The 23,754-nt window shown below is 40.9% G+C and overlaps 1 protein-coding gene across 2 annotated transcripts; it reads left to right on the top strand.

Annotated features, from left to right (window-relative positions):
• Positions 1-1,242: 1,242 nt before the first annotated feature.
• LOC121169648 (myosin-4) lies at positions 1,243-23,119 on the top strand. Of its 2 annotated transcripts, none has more exons than XM_041000217.1 (38): positions 1,243-1,449; positions 1,537-1,680; positions 1,815-1,971; positions 3,051-3,078; positions 3,753-3,867; positions 3,965-4,057; positions 4,177-4,240; positions 4,880-4,978; positions 5,072-5,175; positions 5,304-5,442; positions 5,894-6,012; positions 6,103-6,252; positions 6,364-6,534; positions 7,287-7,607; positions 7,718-7,771; positions 8,911-8,998; positions 9,081-9,198; positions 9,458-9,581; positions 9,700-9,836; positions 9,922-10,177; positions 11,621-11,863; positions 11,972-12,148; positions 12,800-12,945; positions 13,026-13,116; positions 13,203-13,592; positions 14,342-14,468; positions 16,014-16,132; positions 16,249-16,445; positions 17,669-17,852; positions 18,133-18,298; positions 18,388-18,512; positions 19,262-19,570; positions 19,656-19,859; positions 20,176-20,301; positions 20,392-20,562; positions 20,906-21,010; positions 21,110-21,205; positions 22,918-23,119. In XM_041000217.1, exons 1-38 carry the CDS (start codon positions 1,246-1,248, stop codon positions 23,068-23,070), a joined length of 5,814 nt encoding a protein of 1,937 aa, XP_040856151.1. In that variant the 5' UTR covers positions 1,243-1,245; the 3' UTR covers positions 23,071-23,119. The 2 variants fall into 2 exon arrangements, with proteins under 2 accessions (XP_040856151.1, XP_040856150.1); XM_041000216.1 differs by having other exon boundaries at positions 1,246-1,449; positions 7,287-7,596; positions 7,689-7,771.
• Positions 23,120-23,754: the final 635 nt, after the last annotated feature.

Consider the following 23,754-nt stretch of genomic DNA (forward strand, 5'->3'; position numbering starts at 1 on the left):
ACTGCACTATAGCATACAATGCACCACTTCAGGGTGTAAGTCATTTGTGGAGAAGATGCAAATTTTCTACACTAGAGCCTTTACTTGGCACTAAACTTTGAGATGATGCCTGAATGTAGAAATAGAAGGGTCTGAATCTTTGCTTTGGAGAAGGTGCTTAAACCTAGTAGTGGTTTCACAACCTATAGAATGGGCTTTTAAAAAATGAGTGTACAAATGATTGTGAACACTTATGGTGAGTCAAAGCATTTTAATTGTGTCTTCTGAGTCACTTTTGTTTGAATGGGAAAAAATGCAGAACAGTTTACCCAAGTAGACTTTCCTAGAAAAGAGAATTTGAAGATTATAAAATTAATTATCTACTGTGCTTATTGGCAGCATTAATGAATAAGTGACATGAGATGTACCTTTTAAATAAAAAAAGTATCTGAAATTTTTATGACAATGTTGGTAGTAGGGCAAGAAAACATGGGTAATAACATTTTGTGGTGAATCGTGGAGAAACAGTCATGATGGCAGAAAAAGCTAACTTTGTTAAACTTATGGTATAGGAAAAAGAGAAATTGATGTGTAATAAAACTCTAACAAGACAGTGCATAACAAAACTCTGCTTTCCTTCATATTGGGCAGGCTTTGTAACTCCCAGGTCTATGTCTATAATGAAGACCTTCACCACATATAAAGCAGTTGCTGAAATTTTAGCAACATATTTCTATTGTTCGTCTCACTCACAAAGCCAGCTTTGAGCTGTTCTCTGCAGCCAGCATGTGTGCTAAGTGTGGTGAAGGACGCTACCAAGAGCAGTCCCTGCCTGCAAGGTGCTTATAATCCATTTGGGAAGGTAAAGCTCAAGTTGAAAGAGCTGGAAAACATCCTGTCATCATTTTAGCCCTGTGTTCTGTATAAGCCAATGACCTGAAGCTAATAAAGATTAATTTCCATAGCAAATGAAACAGACAGTGCCGCTACAGTATCACAGTAGGTAAGCCAGCAACAACAGTAGCAGTTTCCTTCCAAATGCATGATTAAGTGTCTGTCAACATTGGCACAGTACAGGGAGACTTGACATTTCATTTACAACCAAGCCAAAAAGGTTTTCATGCCTGATGTCCTGCTCAAAGCACTCAGTTTGGTCTGTGAATCAAAGAACCAATATTTTTTTGTGTGAATCTGAATTTCTGCAATCTCTTTTCTTCCCCTGCCAGGCAGGATCCTTAACTGGGCTGCTGCCAAGAACCTGCAGCCATGAGTTCCGATGCTGATATGGCTGTGTTTGGGGAGGCGGCCCCTTACCTCCGCAAGTCTGAAAAGGAGCGAATTGAAGCTCAGAACAAGCCTTTTGATGCCAAGTCATCAGTCTTTGTGGTGGACCCTAAGGAGTCCTTTGTGAAAGCAACAGTGCAAAGCAGAGAAGGGGGGAAGGTGACAGCCAAGACTGAAGCCGGAGCTGTGAGTAAAACATCTGGAGCTGTTCAGACTGTGGGAGAGGGCAGCTGACACTTGCTGTGTTTAACCTTGCCTCTGTTGTTTGGGCAGACCGTAACTGTAAAAGATGACCAAGTCTATCCCATGAACCCTCCCAAATATGACAAGATCGAGGACATGGCCATGATGACCCACTTGCATGAGCCCGCTGTGCTGTACAACCTCAAAGAGCGTTATGCAGCCTGGATGATCTACGTGAGTTCTTTCTCATGGCCTTCTGCACATGCAGGTGGTTGACTTTTTTTTTTTTTTTTTTTTTGCAGAATAGTAGCTGGTTAAAATAACCATCAAATAATCATACTCTTTTCTGTGGGCTTCTTTTGGTACAGACATACTCAGGGCTCTTCTGTGTCACTGTCAACCCCTACAAGTGGCTTCCGGTGTACAATCCCGAGGTGGTCACAGCCTACAGAGGCAAGAAGCGCCAGGAGGCCCCGCCCCACATCTTCTCCATCTCTGACAACGCCTATCAGTTCATGCTGACTGGTGAGTGGCTCAACTGGATTTTCTGTGAATTACTTACCATCCAGGGCCACAAAATTCTAGAGCTCTTACAGTCTTTGGAAACTGCCTTCCCCAACCCCGTGACTGTTTGGAAGAGGTAACTGCAGCACAGAAAGGCAACCGCACACACAAAGCTGGAGCTAACACTCAGCTCATCTCAGTCCACTGCCATGATGTTACCCCAGCCTCTACTCCACCTCCATTACCTGCGTTTATAGTAGACTTTTTTATTTAAACACATGATTTACTTCAAATATTTCAGCAATAAGAGTAAGATAAGCCCAGCTAAATTACGTATGTCAAAAAAGAAATGAAAAAAAATATGTATTCTGTCTTTTTAGTGTTTCAGTTTCTTGGTGATTGTGTTTAGAGACTTTAGAAGCAGTCATCTCTTTAAAGTCATCAGTACGTCTTAGTTTTAACAGCATGTCCTTCATTTAAAATGTTTTGAGATGCATACATACAGAGGGTCTCCTCCACACTAGTAAAAGGATTTTACTTTAACTAGGGCATTTGATCTTGTTTGAGTTTTCAAATGGTAGTTAAAGAATGCCGATCATACTTATGGTGGCTGTGTATGGCACTAAGGCATTTTTGTTATGTTTTGTTTTGAGACCAACTGACCCGCTTAGGAACTGCACCATGACCTTAACTCAATTAGCAATATCTTAAGCTAACAAATTAGTCTAAACTCTTACTACACTATGCATTTTAAGTTATCTGCATTATGTATGTCATATATATATATGCCATATGCCATATATATATATATATATATATATATAAGAGTTCATGGAAAAATGCATTCTATGAAAAAAGTATGCATTAATTTCTAATTTTTGTTGCCCTAAAATAAGTTTAGCTATTAATTTCATTTTAGCATCTTCAGGAACTTAAGATGAAGTATTTTGTGTTTCTCTTCCTCAGCCTGAGAGGCTGAAGAATACCATCCATAATTTTATATAGCTAGGATAGTATGGCGCTTACACAAAAATGTCCTTGGTACTTTCCTGTAGAAAGTTTTGCTCAAGCATACTAACTGTCCATTGTTTTTCTTCTAGATCGCGAAAATCAGTCTATCTTGATCACGTATGTATTTTTATTCTGGGACTTACTGGCATTTTATTCCCACTGGGAAAATGATAGCTCAAAAGAAACCAGTGAAAGCAGTGGCATGATCAGTCTAGAAGCAGATGCTGTTTTAGCTTCATTACAGGGTATAGATTGAGTCACAATGTAGAATAACAGTGCTTCAAAGAATCCAAAGAACTTTCTTTAAATCAGGAAATGTAAAATATCTTCTCAGAGCCTGGCTGAAGACCAACAATTGGTAGTAAGCAGTCTATAGACTCCTCAAAGTGGAACATATTAGGAATACTGCCATTAATTCATTTATAAGATCTCATTAGGGAATGCATGTGCCATTGAAGATTTACCTGAATCCTCACACCTAGTCTAAGAAAGCTAAAGAATACCCATACATTTATTACACAGTTGTTGAGTAGCTATTTTTTTGGACCCTCAGAACCAGGCTTACGTATGTAAAAAAAAATCTGACACGTAGAAATGCATGCTGAGTAATGAATTAACTTATCTTCTTGTCATTAAAATCCAACATAAATGACGTGACCTATATGCAGGCTGAGGAGAAAGATCTAGAAAATTTTCTGTCAGAGATATGAAAAAACGCATAAAATGAAAAATGGAAGATGTAATTTTGTTTCTCAGAATTTCACTTCTCACATATGTTTGGTCTGTGACAGTGGAGAATCTGGTGCAGGGAAGACTGTGAACACCAAGCGTGTCATCCAGTACTTTGCAACAATTGCAGTCACTGGAGAGAAGAAGAAGGAGGAAGCTCCTTCCGGCAAAATGCAGGTGAGTATGATTCTCAATGGAGGAATTCAAGCTCTGTCAGGGCTATGAAGTAAAAATCCCCAAGTTTCAGATATGAGAACTACTCTTGCTTTTGCAGGGGACACTGGAAGATCAAATCATCAGTGCCAACCCCTTGCTGGAGGCCTTCGGCAATGCCAAGACCGTGAGGAATGACAACTCCTCTCGCTTTGTAAGTCTCTTGGTCGCATAGGGCATTCTCATAGATGCCAGAGAAACAGAACTGTTTCAATTGCATCATTCTTATGTGCTTCAAATTTTGTATGTAACATCATCTTTTTTACTTGCAAGGGTAAATTCATCAGGATCCACTTTGGTACCACAGGGAAATTGGCTTCTGCTGATATTGAAACATGTGAGTAGCAGAACCTCTTAAATGGAATCCAAGAATGATAAATGATGGTTCAGAGGAATGCTTTGCAGCTCCTGCTGAGCCTGGGGTCTGTTGCCAAACATGCCACAGTTAATGCCAGTCTTATCCACAGTTCACAGTGTGCTTTACTCATTCTAGTCATAGAGCTAATAAATTTTGTAGGAACTGCCAGGAACTTTTAGGCTTGTCTGAATTATCCCAGCTTCAAAATTGTTATAATTTTTTTTTCTAAGGAAAAAAAAACCATTAGGGGCAAGTGAATTGCCCATGGGTTGAAAATATATGATTATTTCTTAGTCTGAGCCTTGACAGCTGTCATTTTCACTCAAAAGTGGCTCTCTACTACAGAGTGACAGGAGACCCTGGGGAGAGAGGGCTCAGTTACAGTCCAAATATCAACAATACACTGCATAGGATATGAAACCGTCTTGGGCCAAGAATGTCTTGCTTTCTCTCTAGATGTGCTAAGAGCAAATGGGGTTGTGTGTAGAGATGTAATATGTGATGTCTCATATAAACATTTAAGTGAAATCTCCAGGGGTTAGTGAGATTTAGCTAATGACAAGTTCCAAAACCCCTCCAGGTCACTTTCTATTTTGTTCTCTAACCTGATGTCTGCAGATCTTCTGGAGAAGTCTAGAGTTACTTTCCAGCTAAAGGCAGAAAGAAGTTATCATATTTTTTATCAGATCATGTCCAACAAGAAGCCCGATTTAATTGGTAAGAAAGAACTTAAACTTATGGGTTACAAGACAGTTATTGCACTAACATCTTCCAATACAAAATGCATACCTTGAATTCCTTGTCGCCCAGAAATGCTCCTGATCACCACCAACCCATATGACTATGCCTTCGTCAGCCAGGGGGAGATCACAGTCCCCAGTATTGATGACCAAGAAGAGTTGATGGCCACAGATGTAAGCATCATGTGTAGCTAGCCTACCCTCCACCCCCCAAAAAAAGAAACACTATCCAAAGAAGTAATAACATCTAAATAAATTAAAGTTTTCTGCCTTAACTTTTGCTTTCTCATCTCTCTTGGTAGAGTGCCATTGACATTCTGGGCTTCACTTCTGATGAAAGAGTGTCCATCTATAAGCTCACAGGGGCTGTGATGCATTATGGGAACATGAAATTCAAGCAGAAACAACGTGAGGAGCAAGCTGAGCCAGATGGCACAGAAGGTACCAAAAAACACCAATCTGAGTTGAATAAGAGGACATAGGCTTTTTTGTTAACTTATCTTTTTTTAAAAAATTATTTTTAAATTATTCTTTTATGATACAGTTCCATATGCTCTGGGATTTCCCATTCCCTTCCTTACCTCCCCCACTGATTTTCCCTCCAGTGTTACAATGGGTCCTTCATGACCAGTCATAAGTCCATCATGCTGTTATTAAAGTGCTTCTCGACATTGTAGCCATGAACAATGCCAGAGTCCAGCATCCTACTGGAGGATACAGGCTTTTAAATTTTATACTTATCTCTCTTTTACAGTCAAGTTTCTGATAAGCATAGGCAAATTTTGCATAGGCAAATTTATTTTATAAAGAAGGTGATTTCCTCAATATTCTGCCCCTATGAATGTGGCCCGAAGAGTATGTCATGTTGGGGGCCTGAATTATGTCTCTGCAGTTGCTGACAAGGCAGCCTATCTCCAGAGTCTGAACTCTGCTGACCTGCTGAAAGCCCTCTGCTACCCCAGGGTCAAGGTCGGCAACGAGTATGTCACCAAAGGCCAGAATGTGCAGCAGGTAAACACATAACCTCAATGAATCATACACTTTCCAAGCCACCTAGACATGGCTTTAACAACACTGACACATGTTACTCTCTCTGTGAAGGTGTACAATGCAGTGGGCGCTCTGGCCAAAGCCGTCTACGAGAAGATGTTCCTGTGGATGGTGACCCGTATCAACCAGCAGCTGGACACCAAGCAGCCCAGGCAGTACTTCATCGGGGTCTTGGACATTGCAGGCTTTGAGATCTTTGATGTGAGTTGTTTGGGTAAATGACCAAAAAAAAAAAATCCCCCTACTTAGATCTGTTTTACCAAATCGCCAGTGGATTTTCCAAACTCACACTCTGGTGTTTGAAACCCTCAGTTCAACAGCCTGGAGCAGCTGTGCATCAACTTCACCAACGAGAAGCTGCAACAGTTTTTCAACCACCACATGTTCGTGCTGGAGCAGGAGGAGTACAAGAAGGAAGGCATCGAGTGGGAGTTCATTGACTTTGGAATGGACCTGGCTGCCTGCATTGAGCTCATTGAGAAGGTTTGCTTGCTTTTTCTTTTCTTTTCTTTTTTTTTTTTTTTTTTGGACCACAGATTATACTACTAAACAATATTTGAGATAAAACCAAAAACTCACAGTACAGTACACGGTAATGATTGCTACTTAGAAACAAAATGCTTTCTTCTGTCAACTCTGAGGTAGCTATTCTAAATCTTTTTTCTTTTCTAAATCTTTTTCCAGAGTTCAGAATTCCACACTTACAGTTTGCAATGAAATATCATAATTTAAAGCTGCCTTTCCTTATAGACAGCACTGACCAGAATATTCTTTATGTATTATTTTCTCACCATCTTTGGATTCATTATAACTTGAACATAAAGCGTGCATTTCCAGTGCTTCACAACATGGACTCTCCCACTCCTGTCATGCTAAGGTTCACAAGGACTAGTTGATGAAATTACAGAATTTCCCTGTTCTTATCATTAGAAATACTTGCTGGCAACTGTGGCATGCTTTGGAATCTGCATTTTATCAAGTGATTTTGATGTAGCCAATTTTTCAGTCACACTTGGAGAAACATGGTTGAAGGTTTTTGCGATAAAGACAAATTTGACTAGATGGCTTTGCACAGCACCTGGATCTTGACAGGCACTTAAATTAATGACTTCTTCAACAAAATGTTGGGTTTTCATTAATTCCATAGAATTAAGGGAACTGGGAGTGTTAATATCTCCTATCTTTTTTTAAGCAAAAAGAATTCAAATGGCAATGGTTTCTTTCCAATCTTTCAGCCTATGGGCATCTTCTCCATCCTAGAAGAGGAGTGCATGTTCCCCAAGGCCACAGACACCTCCTTCAAGAACAAGCTGTATGAACAGCACCTGGGCAAGTCCAACAACTTCCAGAAGCCCAAGCCTGCCAAAGGCAAGGTGGAGGCCCACTTCTCACTGGTGCACTACGCGGGCACTGTGGACTACAACATCGCTGGCTGGCTGGACAAGAACAAGGACCCCCTGAACGAGACTGTGGTGGGGCTCTACCAGAAATCTTCAATGAAGACTCTGGCTTTCCTCTTCTCTGGGGCAGCAGCTGCTGAAGCAGGTAGGTTTTCAGTGAATTACTCGTTCATTCGATGTGTAAAACATAAACAGAAAAATCTGACTTATGATTGCTTGTGCTTTTTTTGTCTTCAGAATCTGGTGGTGGCGGCGGTGGTGGCAAGAAGGGTGGCAAGAAGAAGGGGTCTTCTTTCCAGACTGTGTCTGCTCTCTTCAGGGTAAACTTTAGCCTCTCTACTTAACATTCAGATATTAAAATTTACTCACTAATGTGGGGAAAGGAAATTAATCTTACAAAGGTGCTAGACCCAGATGTGACTCCAGGAGGTAAATCAGCTGATGATGACTAAACTGTGTGTGGGGAGTTTCTGGATTGTTTGGAAGATACTTCACTATAGAGAAGACTCAAGAGTCAAGAGGGATGCAAGGAAAGTACAGAGTCAGGCATGAGATGGAAAAACTCAACTCAAATGACCTGCAGATGGGATTGACTGACACATGAAAGACCCAATTAGGACAAGGTAGATACAGCATGAGATATGCTTGAAGCTTTTGAGAACCTTGAAGTCATTTAAGTATGTAACTATACATTGGCATAAAATGGAAATGGGTAGATTTCAACAGTTAAGATAGAACAACAAGGGTACAGGAACAGTGGCAGCAACTGGAGGGTTAGTCAAAGGAAGAAAATAAGAAAATTAAGAGTGATAAGAAACTCTTTAAGAAATATTGACATTTCTGTGTGGTCATTTTACTTCTAGTTCAGTGTTAATAACTGAAGCTCTATATCTGAAAAAAACCAAAGCTTCCACATGACAGAAAATGTCTCACATTTGGTAATATGGCAGGAATTTTCTGACTAGTCCCAGAAACACTAACACATGACCTTCTATGGAAGCAGCAAAAGGTTACAGCTCTGTGTCTGTGATAAGAAATGCACATGTGATAGAAAGGCAGAGAAAACTGAAAGCTAGGGAAAGAAAGACCTAAGTGATGAGTAAGAAGTAACAAAACCAGAACACAAATCTGGGCAAAAGAATACAGGTACATTATTTCATATTTTATGGTAATACATTAAATCTGTAGCATACATCATGAAATTCAACAGTAGTTAACAACAACTAGTATTACAAAAAAAAAACCCAGGTAATATAAAATTGCACTTAAAATGCACAAAAATAGAAAACAGAAGGACACATTGGATCTGCAGCAATTTCAGGGATAAATCTGAAAATTCTAATTTGGTTACTATTCAGTAGAACTAACCCAATGCCAGGACCTTAAAAATAATGTATGTCAATATGAACGTATGAAAATAGTGGGTTTTTTTCAATAATATATTCCCATGGGTCCACAGGAGAATCTGAACAAGCTGATGACCAACCTGAGGAGCACTCACCCCCACTTCGTACGGTGCATCATTCCCAATGAAACCAAGACTCCTGGTAAGATACTTGTGATACCCACACAAGCCCCTGTGTGTCTGCTGGCTTCCATGACCTATGGCTTGTGTGTGCTTCCTCTCAGGTGCCATGGAGCATGAACTGGTCCTGCACCAGCTGAGGTGCAACGGTGTGCTGGAGGGCATCCGCATCTGCAGGAAAGGATTCCCAAGCAGAATCCTCTACGCTGACTTCAAGCAGAGGTCAGACATTCTCATTGTGAATTATTTAGGAGGATGTTGCCATTTTAATTTTTCACTGATACTTTTTCTTATATTTTTCTTAAAACTGAAGAGAAAAAAAATTTTTCACATGCATGGACATGCCAAGTTCTGTGAATATAAAGAGGATAAAGGGGAATATATTATTCTTGTATATGTTAGATTGCTATGCTGCTTCAGGAATATTTATTGTTGTGGAAAAAAGTGACAGAAGTCTCTTCTATTTGTTTGGATCAAACAGATACAAGGTGCTAAATGCAAGCGCTATCCCTGAAGGACAATTCATCGACAGCAAGAAGGCTTCTGAGAAGCTCCTTGGGTCCATCGACATTGACCACACCCAGTACAAATTTGGTCACACCAAGGTACTCTTATTCTCTACATCTCCCCGATGGGATGTAGCCCATCTCTGTCCTAGCCGTGTCTGTCTCCCTCCCTTTGTTCTTCACATAAAGTTTCTGAATCACAACTGTCTGGGCACAGGTCTTTTTCAAAGCTGGTCTCCTGGGGCTCCTAGAGGAGATGCGAGATGACAAGTTGGCCCAGCTGATCACCAGAACCCAGGCCATGTGCAGAGGGTTCCTGGCAAGAGTGGAGTACCAGAAGATGGTGGAGAGAAGGTATTCATGAAGAGAAGTTACTCAACCTCATCAGCCTTTTCATCCTGCTTCCTGCTCTAATCTGACATCTCTTTCTGTATCACAGAGAGTCCATCTTCTGCATCCAGTACAATGTCCGTGCCTTCATGAATGTCAAGCACTGGCCCTGGATGAAGCTCTACTTCAAGATCAAACCCCTCCTGAAGAGTGCAGAGACCGAGAAGGAGATGGCCAACATGAAGGAAGAATTTGAAAAAACCAAAGAAAACCTTGCAAAGGCTGAGGCCAAAAGAAAAGAACTGGAGGAAAAAATGGTTGCTCTGATGCAAGAGAAAAATGACCTGCAGCTCCAAGTTCAAGCTGTGAGTATCTGAACTCATTTGTTCCAAGTATATGCTGGAGTTCATCTGGAAGAACACTATGGAACAGCCCAGATTCCACCTAATGAGAGACTAGTTGTCAGTCTCTCCTATTTCAAAATATGCTGAAATGTTCTGTGAACACTCACATTCAGCATCACTAAAAAGCACACTGGGAGAATTCCTTGCTGTAAAGAAGGGGGAAAATAGAAATAACTGATCTTTCCCCTGCTATTTTTTTTTTCTAGAAGAATATATGGACAGGAAATATGATTTTGTTTCCTTTTGAAAGGTGAAACTAAGAACAGGAGAAACAACAATATTGCCAAGGAAGTCAAAGAAAATGCTGGATAAAAACATGTCACCTTGAAAACAGTATTATGAATTTTCCATCAGCCTTCCTCTAGCAACTTTCTGTTCAACTTTGCTTTTCCATCTTTTGTAATATCCGAATAGCAGCATTATGGCAAGGATAATAATAAAGCTTTTTATAGATAGTGCTCATTTTCTGCAAAGTGTAAGAGGTTGCTCTCTTCATTCTGATGTCCCCCTTAACATCCCAATACCTGAAGAGAAATATTGTGCTCAAAAACCACTATCTTAACTGTTTTTGTAGCATAAAAAAATAAGACAGTTCAGTTGTTCCTAACAAAATTATGAAAAGAAACATTAAATACTACTATTTAGTTGTCTGAATTCAGAAGGAAAACTAGTTGGTTCACGGGGTCTATTGGTTGTGGACACATAATCACAAAATTGCTGGGTTGGATTGGCACGATGACTCTAATGTGCCTTGCATAAATGAGGGTTTTCAAGGTTGGGAAGTTCACGATGCCATCAATAATCAAGACAAAACTGAAAGGGGTATCCCAACTTCATCTAAACCTACTCCTATCCCTTCACTAGTATATGAGTTTCTCAATAGTACCCATGTGCTCTCCACTTTCTCCTAGCTCTTATAAGAAACAGCCATGCTATTTTCAAACACTGCCATTTACTGTGTTCCAGTCCACTTAGTTCTTGCCATCACTTCAAACTGTTCTGTCACTGGAGAATGTTTTACTTTAAGTTACTTATCTGCTATTATCCGTTCCTCTAAGCAACTTACCAAATACACAATTATGTTTTGTTGGCTTTTCAAATACTAAACACTCCTGAAAATAATACCAAACAAGGAAGATGGATTTGAAAGCATAAGCCATTACAGTAATATAGGTTACAGCAAGCAGAACTGCATCGGAATTTCACCAGGAATCATGAATTAAATTTGCTTTTTTTCTGGTCTCCAGTGTTATAAATGCCCAACAAATATTTTTCTGGATGGTGGAAAGCCAATAAATTTTAACCTGAGGCCTTAAAGGGTAACTTTCTTGGTGTCAACATGCTACTAAAACTAGAAGATATCCTGCAATACCACACCTAAATGTACCTATTATCTCTTCTCAGGAAGCAGATAGCTTGGCTGATGCAGAGGAAAGGTGTGACCAGTTGATCAAAACCAAAATCCAGCTGGAGGCCAAGATCAAGGAGGTGACTGAAAGAGCTGAGGACGAGGAAGAGATCAATGCTGAGCTGACGGCCAAGAAGAGGAAGCTGGAGGATGAGTGCTCAGAGCTCAAGAAGGACATCGATGACCTTGAGCTGACCCTGGCCAAGGTTGAAAAGGAGAAGCATGCCACAGAGAACAAGGTAGAAAACACACATGTGGAAAGGTTGTGAGTTTCTAGCACAAAATAAAACACAGAACTGAATCTGCCAAAATGTAATACTCAGTCCTAAGTCTTTTTACTTCCCAAGGTGAAAAACCTCACAGAGGAGATGGCAGGCCTGGATGAGAACATCGCCAAGCTGACCAAGGAGAAGAAGGCCCTCCAAGAGGCCCACCAGCAGACCCTGGATGACCTGCAGGCAGAGGAGGACAAAGTCAACACCCTGACCAAAGCTAAAATCAAGCTGGAGCAGCAAGTGGATGATGTAAGTCTAAGATGATGTAAAAATATCTTCTTTTAAAGATTCATAATGAAATAAGCATAAGTTGATATTCTCATAATGTACCAAGCATATGGGTAAAAGGAATTAAGAGAAATGCAAGTTAATGTTTCCACCAGGAAAAGCTATACCAACTGAACAGATCTTTAACTGGCCTTTAGTGATGATGGGAATATGAGAAGAGGCATTCTAAGCAGGAGCACAGCAATAGCAAAGTTCTAATTATCAATGAGGTTTTTTCTTTCCCCGGAACAAAAACCATTCTGAATAAGTCGTGTATAAGACAAATCTGATGTTACATGTTATCAGCTATATAATAGACAGTCCCTGTGAAAGGAAGGTATTAATAAAGGTCATGGTTGGGAAATATTACCATGACTTACATCCTGTGTGGTAAAATGTTTAGTAGGAAGATTCACTAAGCATGAAACCTCAGTAGCAGTTCATTATAATAATGTGATAATGAGGCACACTTCACCTTGTAAATGGTGAATCCTTGAGCTAGATAAATACCAGTAGAATAAATCTGCCTACTTCATAGAAAAATCAAAAGAATTTACTCATTATATATCAATTAAAGTTTAAAAGTTCAACCTGGGATAAAAGGAACCGAAGTAATGAATCATCAATGTTTAGCTTGAAGGCTCTTTGGAACAAGAAAAGAAAATCCGGATGGACCTAGAAAGAGCCAAGAGGAAACTGGAGGGAGACCTGAAACTGGCCCAGGAATCCACAATGGATGTAGAAAACGACAAGCAGCAACTTGATGAGAAACTCAAAAAGTAAGCAGTGAGGACAAAAGTCTTATGAGGTGTCTACCATGAATTTTTCAGGGACATAAAATGCTTTTCTCTTGTAACAGGAAAGAGTTTGAAATGAGCACTTTGCAAAGCAAGATTGAAGATGAACAGGCCCTTGGAATGCAGCTGCAGAAGAAGATCAAGGAGTTACAGGTAGGCACCTGACTGCTTCCAGTCTAACATGTAACCATCTCTAACTAATACACAGAAGCCAAAGCTGTGCACTTCCTGCCTTCCAGGCCCGCATCGAGGAGCTGGAGGAGGAGATCGAGGCTGAGCGGGCCTCCAGGGCCAAGGCTGAGAAGCAGCGCTCTGACCTCTCCCGGGAACTGGAGGAGATCAGCGAGCGCCTGGAAGAAGCTGGTGGGGCCACGTCCGCCCAGATCGAGATGAACAAGAAGAGGGAGGCTGAGTTCCAGAAAATGCGCAGGGACCTGGAGGAGGCCACCCTGCAGCACGAAGCCACAGCAGCCACCCTGAGGAAGAAGCACGCAGACAGCGTGGCTGAGCTTGGGGAGCAGATTGACAACCTGCAGCGGGTCAAGCAGAAGCTGGAGAAGGAGAAAAGCGAGCTCAAGATGGAGATCGATGACCTTGCTAGTAACATGGAGACCGTCTCCAAATCCAAGGTACCATCATGATTTAAGTCTCAGGGACTTCTGCAGGACAAACGGGAGTATTTCAATAATCGTTAGTAACAGGTGATCCAAGGCTGGAAACTTGAAAGGGAACAGCCCTGATGTACTCATTCTATTTAACAGCAATAGTGAAATATTATGGAGAGTGAAAATGTCAACTCTTGTAGTTTGAGAGTTTATCACTAGTATTATTATTATTGATTTATTTGGAAGAATGACACAGTGTAAAGGAGAGGAAGACAGGGATGTTTCATCTGTTGCTTCATTCTGCAAATGCCCACACCAGCCATGGGTAGGCCAGGCTGATACAGTGAGTCAGCAACTCCATCTGGTTGTCCCCTATGGGTAGCAGGAACCCGAGTGATTGGGCCATCACCCGCTGTTTCCCAGGTACATCAGCATGATATTGGATCAGAAGTGAAGAGGATCCAGGATTATAACCAGCCCTCAGATACAGGATTCAGGTTTCCCAATTGTCCCAATGGCAGCTTGATCTGCTTGGGTTGCAGGTTGAAGTTGGATATTACTTCACAAAGTAATTTATGAGTGATTGGTGTCTCAACTCTGTCCTTTGTCACTCTTTCCTAATTCCTGTTCTGTTTTGTTAAGATAGTTTTTTTTTTTTAATTCAAAATAAATGAGTAGCACAGCTCCAATGGACTGCTTGGGTCACTGAAACGTTCAACTTTTTGTGATCCAAATACATGCTTGAGATGCCTTCTTCCACCTTGTGCATGCAGGGAAACCTAGAGAAGATGTGCCGCACCCTGGAAGATCAAGTGAGTGAGCTGAAGACCAAGGAGGAGGAGCAGCAGCGGCTGATCAACGACCTGACGGCACAGAGAGCGCGCCTGCAGACGGAATCAGGTGAGGTATTTGTCAGTGTTCTACTTGAACGACAAATCTACCTTGGGCGGTTAATTTGTTGGAAAATTCTGCATTGAGGTATCTTGAGTTAATGAATTCCCTCCCTGGAAAGCATCCACTAATATGAACACATAACTAATTCACTGACATGTAGCTGCTTTGTTTCATATACAAGTACTTATGCAGATAGACAGGCAGGCCCAAGCCTGCTGTTTTTCAGCATTTTAAAGCAGATTTAACTCTAATCTTAAAAACTTAGCAAACACAAAATATATCTTCGCAGTGTCTGTATTCACTTTTCAAAATGTGTTCCTGGCTGTTTTTCACTTTATTTTCTTCATTTAAGAAATGACAGGTTCTGGTAGCAAGCAGGTGACATGTCCAAGAAGGCTTACTCTAGCTTTTTATTAGTTTTATCTTGTTTTGTTTTAACTTGATTGCCAACCGGTCAAATAAGGGAATAGCCAGGGACACAACCCAATTGAGACACGTTCAGAAGGATGTTTGCAGAGTGCGCATTGGCAGCCAAATTGAAAATTCTCTGTATTTACTCTTCTTTTTTTCAAACGGACTGGCACCAATTCCTACCATCCAAAGTAGAGGTAGGGAGATAGAAACTGTTTTATGGGTCACTCAGGATATGAAAATAATCTACAGGTGAAAAGATTCAAGATCTACTCTTTCAAATATTGTTCTTTCCAATAAAAAAAAAGCTCAAAATAAGGTTTGATTATTGGTAGAAAGTGGTCAGTACACTTCATGGAAACAAAAACTACATTCTCAAGAAGTCAAAATGTTCTTTTTATACTCTCTTCCTCAATACATACTTCCAGTCACTCACGAATATGAATAACACATATTAATGTGATACTTAACAAATGTCAAGACAAGGTTTCCAGATAACTAGTTCAACAAAGCTGCTGAGAGGTTTTTCCACTTTTTTAATGCAATCTAGTGATGAATTATGAAAGAGTCAAGACAGATTTAAATATCAGTTAGTATGGAGACTGATCAGGCATCCATGAACCAACTCATTCTAGCAACGGAAGGACACTCAATGATTTCTTCATACAGAAACATATTTATAGAGTTTTCTTTTGAACATCATTTCCACTTACAGAGGCAATTATTCAAAGTCTCCTACAAGATAAATGCTTTCTTTCAAGCTGTTCACAAGATAAATTCTTTGTTCCAATCAACTTCCAATGAAAAGTAAACTAGTACAACATTACTGTCTTAGACAAAAAAGAACTGGTATATTCAACTCTGATTTACACTTCTCTTCACATTTCTTCATTGACTTCAGATGTGGTCAAATAATCTTAAATATCTTGCCAAACCTTTCATGCTGTTTCTAAGCAAATACTTTGCCTCAAAGTTCTCCTGTCGTTTCAGTGTTGCCAAGTTTTACTCATCAGTGTTAGAGCAGATATTGATGATTTTTTTAATATACAGTCTGTATCAGGTTCAAACTGTTCCAGCTTCTAATGTAGAACCTTTATTTCCAAAGTCAGGCTGAATTTTCTGGCTCTTGGTTGTTAACAGGTGAATTTTCACGCCAGCTAGATGAAAAGGACTCATTAGTTTCTCAGCTCTCCAGGGGCAAACAAGCATTCACACAACAGATTGAGGAGCTGAAAAGGCAGCTTGAAGAAGAGATAAAGGTCAGTCCAATGTTTATCTTTATGCTTGTTTCTGTGGTTCTCTTTGCCTACTTTTACAGATTTACTTCTCATAAAATTCATATACCAAGCTAAGACACCAATTTCTATGTTCTCAGGCCAAGAGTGCCCTGGCCCATGCCCTGCAGTCCTCCCGCCACGACTGTGACCTGCTGCGGGAGCAGTATGAGGAGGAGCAGGAAGCCAAGGCTGAGCTGCAGAGGGCAATGTCCAAGGCCAACAGTGAGGTTGCCCAGTGGAGGACCAAGTACGAGACGGACGCCATCCAGCGCACGGAGGAGCTGGAGGAGGCCAAGTATGCTCTAGACTTAGTTAAAATTGAAATATCAAATAAGTACTACTTGTGAAAACAAGGCCTTATTCCCAAAGCACTTAAAAAACCTGGGGTAATACATGCATGAGATTAGCAAACCTAAGCAAGAAAACAAATATTCTAAGTTATCTATTGAAAGGAATTATGCCAAAGAATACAAAGAGAAGGCAAGTGAAGGTTGAGTACCGTTTTGTTGTTGCTATTTGTTTTTAAATAGGAGAAACTTTTGGCTTTATTCTAGCTAAACAGGTGCAGGAAGAGCAAGAGTAGTTTGTCCTGTCCTGTGCCTCTCCTTCCTCTAGGCCTCTTGAAATAAAAGTAGTCCAGGGTGATAGGTATGAAAGAGAAAAACCATCACACTTCTGTTTTGCAACTTTGACAAGTTGCAGGAGGAAAGCAAAAATGTACTGATAAAGACCAAAATGCATACAGAAAGGCCCCCAATGAGAAAGGAAATATTGTTTTTTAAAGGGTTTATCATGCAATACATTTTAAAAGTTCCAAACTGAACTGTGGTGTGGGGGGAAACTCCACAGGAATGAAACTCTGTGTCCAGAGGAAAGCTTAAGATGAAAGACAACTGTTTGCTCTGTGAATAATGCACAGTCTCATTGCCGGGAGTTGCTTCTTAGTGGCTGCCTCAGAAGAGATTGTGAGGGGAACTCTTGTACTAAAACTCAAGTCAGCTTGGGAAAGCTTCTTTTTTAATGAGCGGCCTCATGAAAAACTGGTAACATATGGAGTACACTTAAATAGACAAAATTAAGTATATTTCAATTTATGTAGCATTTGAGTCCTTACTGTGCAACAGCCTACTAGAATATAAGGCAAGAATACCCTGTGGAAGTGAAAATCAAATGGAAACATGAACAACAGCCAGTCAAGATATTCTGTAAGAAAAGAATAAACCAGCTACTGTGAGGTATAAAATGTTAGCTTATGCTTATCAAAGATAGCCTTTCAGCTTGACTATGAAGTACAGCAAAACTGAAATTTGCTTCTTGGAATTTGGTAGTAAGACAATGGGAATGAATTAACATGGCATCAGCTATCTATCTATCTATCTATCTATCTATCTATCTATCTATAGCTGATAGAGTTTGATTAGCAAAATGTTCAAGAAGTGTGTCTCCATAATATCAACTCTGAAACAGCCAGTTCTGCCCATGACCTTTCACCTCTTTTGCCCATGTTTCCCCTTCTAGGAAGAAGCTGGCCCAGCGGCTGCAGGATGCTGAGGAACACGTGGAAGCTGTCAACGCAAAATGTGCTTCTCTCGAGAAGACAAAGCAGCGGCTGCAGAATGAGGTGGAGGACCTCATGATTGATGTGGAGAGGACAAATGCTGCCTGCGCAGCCCTGGACAAAAAGCAAAGGAACTTTGATAAGGTATTCTGTCCAGTGTCTCTTCAGTTGACAATGGCCTGCACACTCTGCATTGTTCAAAGCATCGGGGCACAGTTCTGCACAGTTTTCAGTAGCTCTTACTCCACTGGCCAGTATATGTGTGAGGGAGGAGCAAGAGGTGATTTTTCTGTGGTATCTATTCTCAATCACAATAATTTTTCAGTCCCACATCACCTCAGATGTACCTGAAAGCTGCCAAAAAGACAGCTTTCATCCCATCCAAACTTCTCCACTAATCTTCCTGGCATTCCATGTCCTTTAGATCCTGGCTGAGTGGAAACAGAAGTATGAAGAAACTCATGCTGAACTTGAAGCTTCTCAAAAGGAGTCCCGCTCTCTCAGCACAGAACTGTTCAAGGTTAAGAACGCTTATGAGGAATCCTTAGACCAGCTTGAAACCTTGAAGCGGGAAAATAAGAATTTGCAACGTAAGTAGGTTTCATCTGTTCTTTAACAAAAGCTATTACATAATGTTTTCCCTCTCTGGACAAATGTTTCTACTTTTGTTCACCAACAGAGGAGATATCAGACCTCACGGAACAGATTGCAGAAGGAGGGAAACGTATCCATGAATTGGAAAAAATCAAGAAGCAAGTTGAGCAGGAGAAGTCAGAACTTCAGGCTGCCTTGGAGGAGGCAGAGGTACAGATATTTTTACATGTTCTGAAAAGCAATGATCAGAATCAGGTTCTACTGAATGTAAGGAATAGTAAATTAGAAGAAATAAAAAATCATCTTTACTCTGTGTACTAAGGCTGAGGATGGAAACTTGACCAAGTGATGTAATAAGTGATTTATACAAGTGCTCTATGTACATGCTAGGGACTGTGACAGACATTGGAAACACAGAGGTGAGTAAATAAAAGGCCCTGTTCTCAAGAGCATGACCTAACTGGAGAGTATTAAAAATCAACAATAACATACTGCAGAAATTTCTCCCAGGGGTATGTACATACAGTCATACCACACAAAGCACCATTTCAGGAAATAAGGGAGAAAATATACAACAGTAGTCTCATAAGACAGTCAAAGAAGGTGAACATTCCTATTACACAGTATTTTTTAGCATGCCTTTTTTATGTTCAGATATGTTCAGATATATGAAGACTGCCATATGTTACAATTACCTACAGAGTTCAATACAATAACACGTCATATGGGTTTGTAGCCTAGGAGAGACCATAAAATTTAGCCTAACATATAGTATGCTATATCCTGTAGATCTATAGGATTGTAGAGTGACACAATTATCTAATGGCACATATCTCATACGTATCCCTGTTGCCATATGACTTATGAGGCATTATGGTAGTACAAGGATCATAGTCACTCCTGTTTCTAGAAAACTACGCCCTTCCATTCCCTTAACATTGCCTCTTGTTGTCCTGAAGGCATCTCTTGAACATGAAGAGGGAAAGATCCTGCGCATCCAGCTTGAGCTGAACCAAGTCAAGTCTGAGATCGACAGGAAAATTGCTGAAAAGGATGAGGAGATCGACCAGCTGAAGAGAAACCACATTCGAGTGGTGGAGTCCATGCAGAGCACGCTGGACGCAGAGATCAGGAGCAGGAATGACGCCATCCGGCTCAAGAAGAAGATGGAGGGAGACCTCAATGAGATGGAGATCCAGCTGAACCACGCCAACCGCATGGCTGCTGAGGCCCTGAGGAACTACAGGAACACTCAGGGCATCCTGAAGGTAATGGGTCCAGGAAGTGTTCCCAGGAGGAAGGGATGATGGTAGCCCTGAGAAGGGGATGGCTCACAGATGGTTCTCTCCACAGGACACCCAACTGCACCTGGATGATGCCCTGCGTGGCCAAGAGGACCTGAAGGAGCAGCTGGCCATGGTAGAGCGCAGAGCCAACCTGCTGCAGGCTGAGATCGAGGAGCTGCGGGCCACACTGGAGCAGACGGAGAGGAGCAGGAAAGTTGCAGAACAAGAGCTCCTGGATGCCAGTGAACGCGTGCAGCTCCTCCATACTCAGGTGAGTATAGTAATAGAAAATAAAAGGTAAAAGTGATCAAAACGAAATTATTGCTGAAATCAGTGCCATCTGGGAATTTCCATAATGTTTCATGTAGAATAAAATTTTGAATGATTTTTTTGTCTAACAGTATTTCTTTTGAACTGTGACAGCAAGTTGATTGTCTTAAAAATGTATTCTCAACACAGATTTTATTGATGGAACAAGAGACATTATACTTAGTTAATTTAAGTAATGTTTATGAATTCAATAGACGTTCAGGCATCATCACTTGCGCTCATATACTTACTGTTTCTAAATTTGTTATTTTAACCAGAACACCAGCCTGATCAACACCAAGAAGAAGCTGGAGACCGACATTTCCCAGATCCAGGGAGAGATGGAGGACATCGTCCAGGAAGCCCGCAACGCAGAGGAGAAGGCCAAGAAGGCCATCACTGATGTGAGCAGAGGGCCACACACTGGGGAGGAGACGTGCAGCACGACACGCTCTCTCAGCTCTCCTAACCGAGTCTGTTTCCCTGCTGCACAGGCGGCCATGATGGCGGAGGAGCTGAAGAAGGAGCAGGACACCAGCGCCCACCTGGAGCGCATGAAGAAGAACCTGGAGCAGACGGTGAAGGACCTGCAGCACCGCCTGGATGAGGCCGAGCAGCTGGCGCTCAAGGGTGGCAAGAAGCAGATCCAGAAGCTGGAGGCCAGGGTGGGTCTCCCAGTGCAGCATGAATTACCATCGTTGTGATCCAATATATAGGTTTGAATACCTAGCACTACGAGGTGGTTGGAACTATACTGAGATGAAGGAGATTCCTTGTCGCTTGAGAACTTTCAATGGAGTAACTGGACTAACACTGTGCTAGTCATGTAGCATCTACAGCAATATAGATCATGTACAGCATGTACTGTAATAATGCACAGTAATCACAGTACAGTCAAAAACTACATGTAAAGCAGAGTAAAAGAAGTATGGTGCCCACTTGAGTTAATAGGGATTCACAGAGAGACTGGAAAGGGCCACTATCTGTAAGATATCCATCTTGTTCCAGGTACGTGAACTTGAAGCAGAAGTTGAAAGTGAACAGAAGCGCAACGTGGAGGCTGTCAAAGGTCTACGCAAACATGAGAGAAGAGTGAAGGAACTCACTTACCAAGTAAGGGAAATGACCTGTCTAGGTTTTCACCAAGTCTTTTCGAGACTGAAAATCCTGGGTTCAGCATAACGAAATGGATGCTTTAAAATCTCATTACAGACTGAGGAAGACCGTAAGAATGTTCTCAGGCTCCAGGACCTGGTGGACAAATTGCAAGCCAAGGTGAAAGCTTACAAGAGACAAGCCGAGGAAGCGGTGAGTCGGGGACTTGGGGTGCGGACGGGGCAGGCTTCCATCCTCAACTGTGAGCAGGCCAAGGGACTTCGAGGGGTGAAAGGAAAGACTAGTCAATGAGGAAGAGCGAAAGGAAAGCAACTGAAAGAAGCACTTGATGAAGTAAGGAGGCATGTTCCAGGGAGTGGGCAGGTAAAATAGAGAGCTTTGTAAAATGTCCAGCTCAAGACCTAAAAGGAATCAGAAGAAAAGACTGTGAGCTAAGGGGGAGGCCAACTACAAGGTCTCCTAGGAAACACGGAGTACCAGGATTTTCCCTCAGATGCAGTGAGCACTTGGAAGCCAGGCAAGGATTTCAGTGGAATTGCCCTTGATATGATTTACATTTTATGAGCGGTTTCTTGGCGACTCTGTGCAGAAAGGATTCTTGGATAACATAGAGAGCGATTATGATCAGCTGGGAAATATGTAAGGAAGTTTTCCAGGTTGTTCGGTGGCTTAGATTAAGGTATTAATAGGGCAGGAATAGAAATGCAGAGGTTCAAGATCTATTTTTGAGGCAGAAGCTACAAGATATGCTAGTAATTTGTGCATGAGAGATGGAAGAAAATCAGTCAAGGTTAGTTCATCAGGTTTGTACTGTGAGTCGCCAGGTGAGCAGTGTGACACAAAAGTGGGAAAGGAAAAACCAGATTTGTAGGGCAAAAAGAGAATAGATTTTGTTTCGAGTACATGAAGTATGAATGCCATTGTATAAGCTGGTGAAAATGTCAAGTAAGTAGCTGAATCTAGAATTCTGGAACTCAAAAGGCTTTAGTTATGTTCAAAGTAGCACATTCTTGGCACTCCATTTTATCTCCTTTCCTCATCCTGTGATTTCTCTGAAATAGTAATCAACTCGTACCCATTTTTTAAGTGTGCATGTGTGTGTATACACATACGTATCATAAGGGTGACCCTCCAGTCACTGAGGGCTTTCTTTTTGCCTAAATTCTAAGGTCTGAGAAGAGAGAGGCAGAGAGAGAGACAGCCAGGGCAGAGGATGAAGGAGGAAAAGAGAACAAATACACACAAACTCACACGCACACCACAACTTTCACATCTATGACAGCAAGACTTGAGATTTTCCTCAAGTTCTATTCCTTAGTGATGCTAAGCTTTATGATGTCCTAAATTTGAATGCTGTATTGTGGATGGTTCTAAATGGGACTTTTAAAAATAATGATCATTGGAAATTAAACTAAAATTAGTTTCCTCAAACGCCCTGCAGTGTATTCAAGCATAATCAGAGAACAATGAAACTATTTTTGGAAGCACTGAACTTATTTAATTTCTAACCTTCATTAAGTGGCAATAATTTACATTTAAATATAATAGTTTAGTATAATATCAACTGCTTATATTCATTTCTATCAAATTTGGCTTCATCCTCAGAACTCTAAAAAAATAAGTAAATAAACAAAGCTGTATACTTATCACATTTAGTAGAAGCCCTGAAATGCTTGGCTTTTCCAGAAGTTCAGAGACAAGTGTCATCAGTGATTCCTTGTTACCTATGAATTCAAAAAGCCTAAGGAGAGTGGATCTGGGGAGAAAGGACAAAACTCAAGGTTTCTTTAAAAGTTTACTGGAGTGAATCACCTTTAAGGAAAACAAAATTCAAGACCCACTGACCTGAGACTCTAGAAACACTAAACATTTTTTTTCCCCCTCACAAACTTTTCTATTCACAGGAGGAACAATCCAATGTCAACCTCTCCAAATTCCGCAAGCTCCAGCACGAGCTGGAGGAGGCCGAGGAGAGGGCTGACATTGCCGAGTCCCAGGTCAACAAACTGCGGGTCAAGAGCCGGGAAGTTCACACCAAAGTCATCAGTGAAGAGTGATCCATCCCAACGCTGCAAAGTGACCAGAGAAATGCACATAATGTGAAACTCTTTGTCACTCTGTTTTATACTTATGATTCTGGGAGATAAAAAATTTATCTGCCAAGAACTTGTGAGTCTCTTTTTCTCCCATGTCATTTGTTTTTAATGTGAAAAAAAAAAAGAGAGAAAATGAAAAACAACCTTCTTACATATTAGAGAAAAGCATTTAGTTTTCAAAATTAAAACATGACAGAGCAGCTGCACCAAGTCCATGGAGTGCTGCCATCCTCATCCTATCCCTGTGGGAAACAGGAGAAGCCCAGAGCTATTCATAGGCATGCAGAAAATGGGGTAATTGGCAAACTTCACTTGCCAGAACATCACCTAGTCTCTGTTAGTGAAATGGCTGATTTTCTTAAAATATCCTAAAATGCATAAAATGAAAGAAAAAGTTAAAAAGTTAAAAAAGTTGAGATTAAATGCTGTAAAAAATATTTAAAATGAAAACTCTTCACTTTAACCACTGAATTGAGAAATACGCTCTATAGTTTGACTCTTCCCCATGCTGCTTTTCCTCATGTAGAGAGGCCTTTTGCTTTGCTTTTAGCTCTTCCATATTATCTATTTTTGACATCTGACTTATTACTTATTAAGAATTCTGGCACCTGCCTTCTCTCTCCAGGCAGTTCTTACCAATTTCTT

Source organism: Ochotona curzoniae, unplaced genomic scaffold (genome assembly GCF_017591425.1).
Source record: "Ochotona curzoniae isolate NIBS_2020 unplaced genomic scaffold, NIBS_Ocur_1.0 scaffold_2453, whole genome shotgun sequence".
NCBI classification, from domain to species: Eukaryota; Metazoa; Chordata; class Mammalia; order Lagomorpha; family Ochotonidae; genus Ochotona; species Ochotona curzoniae.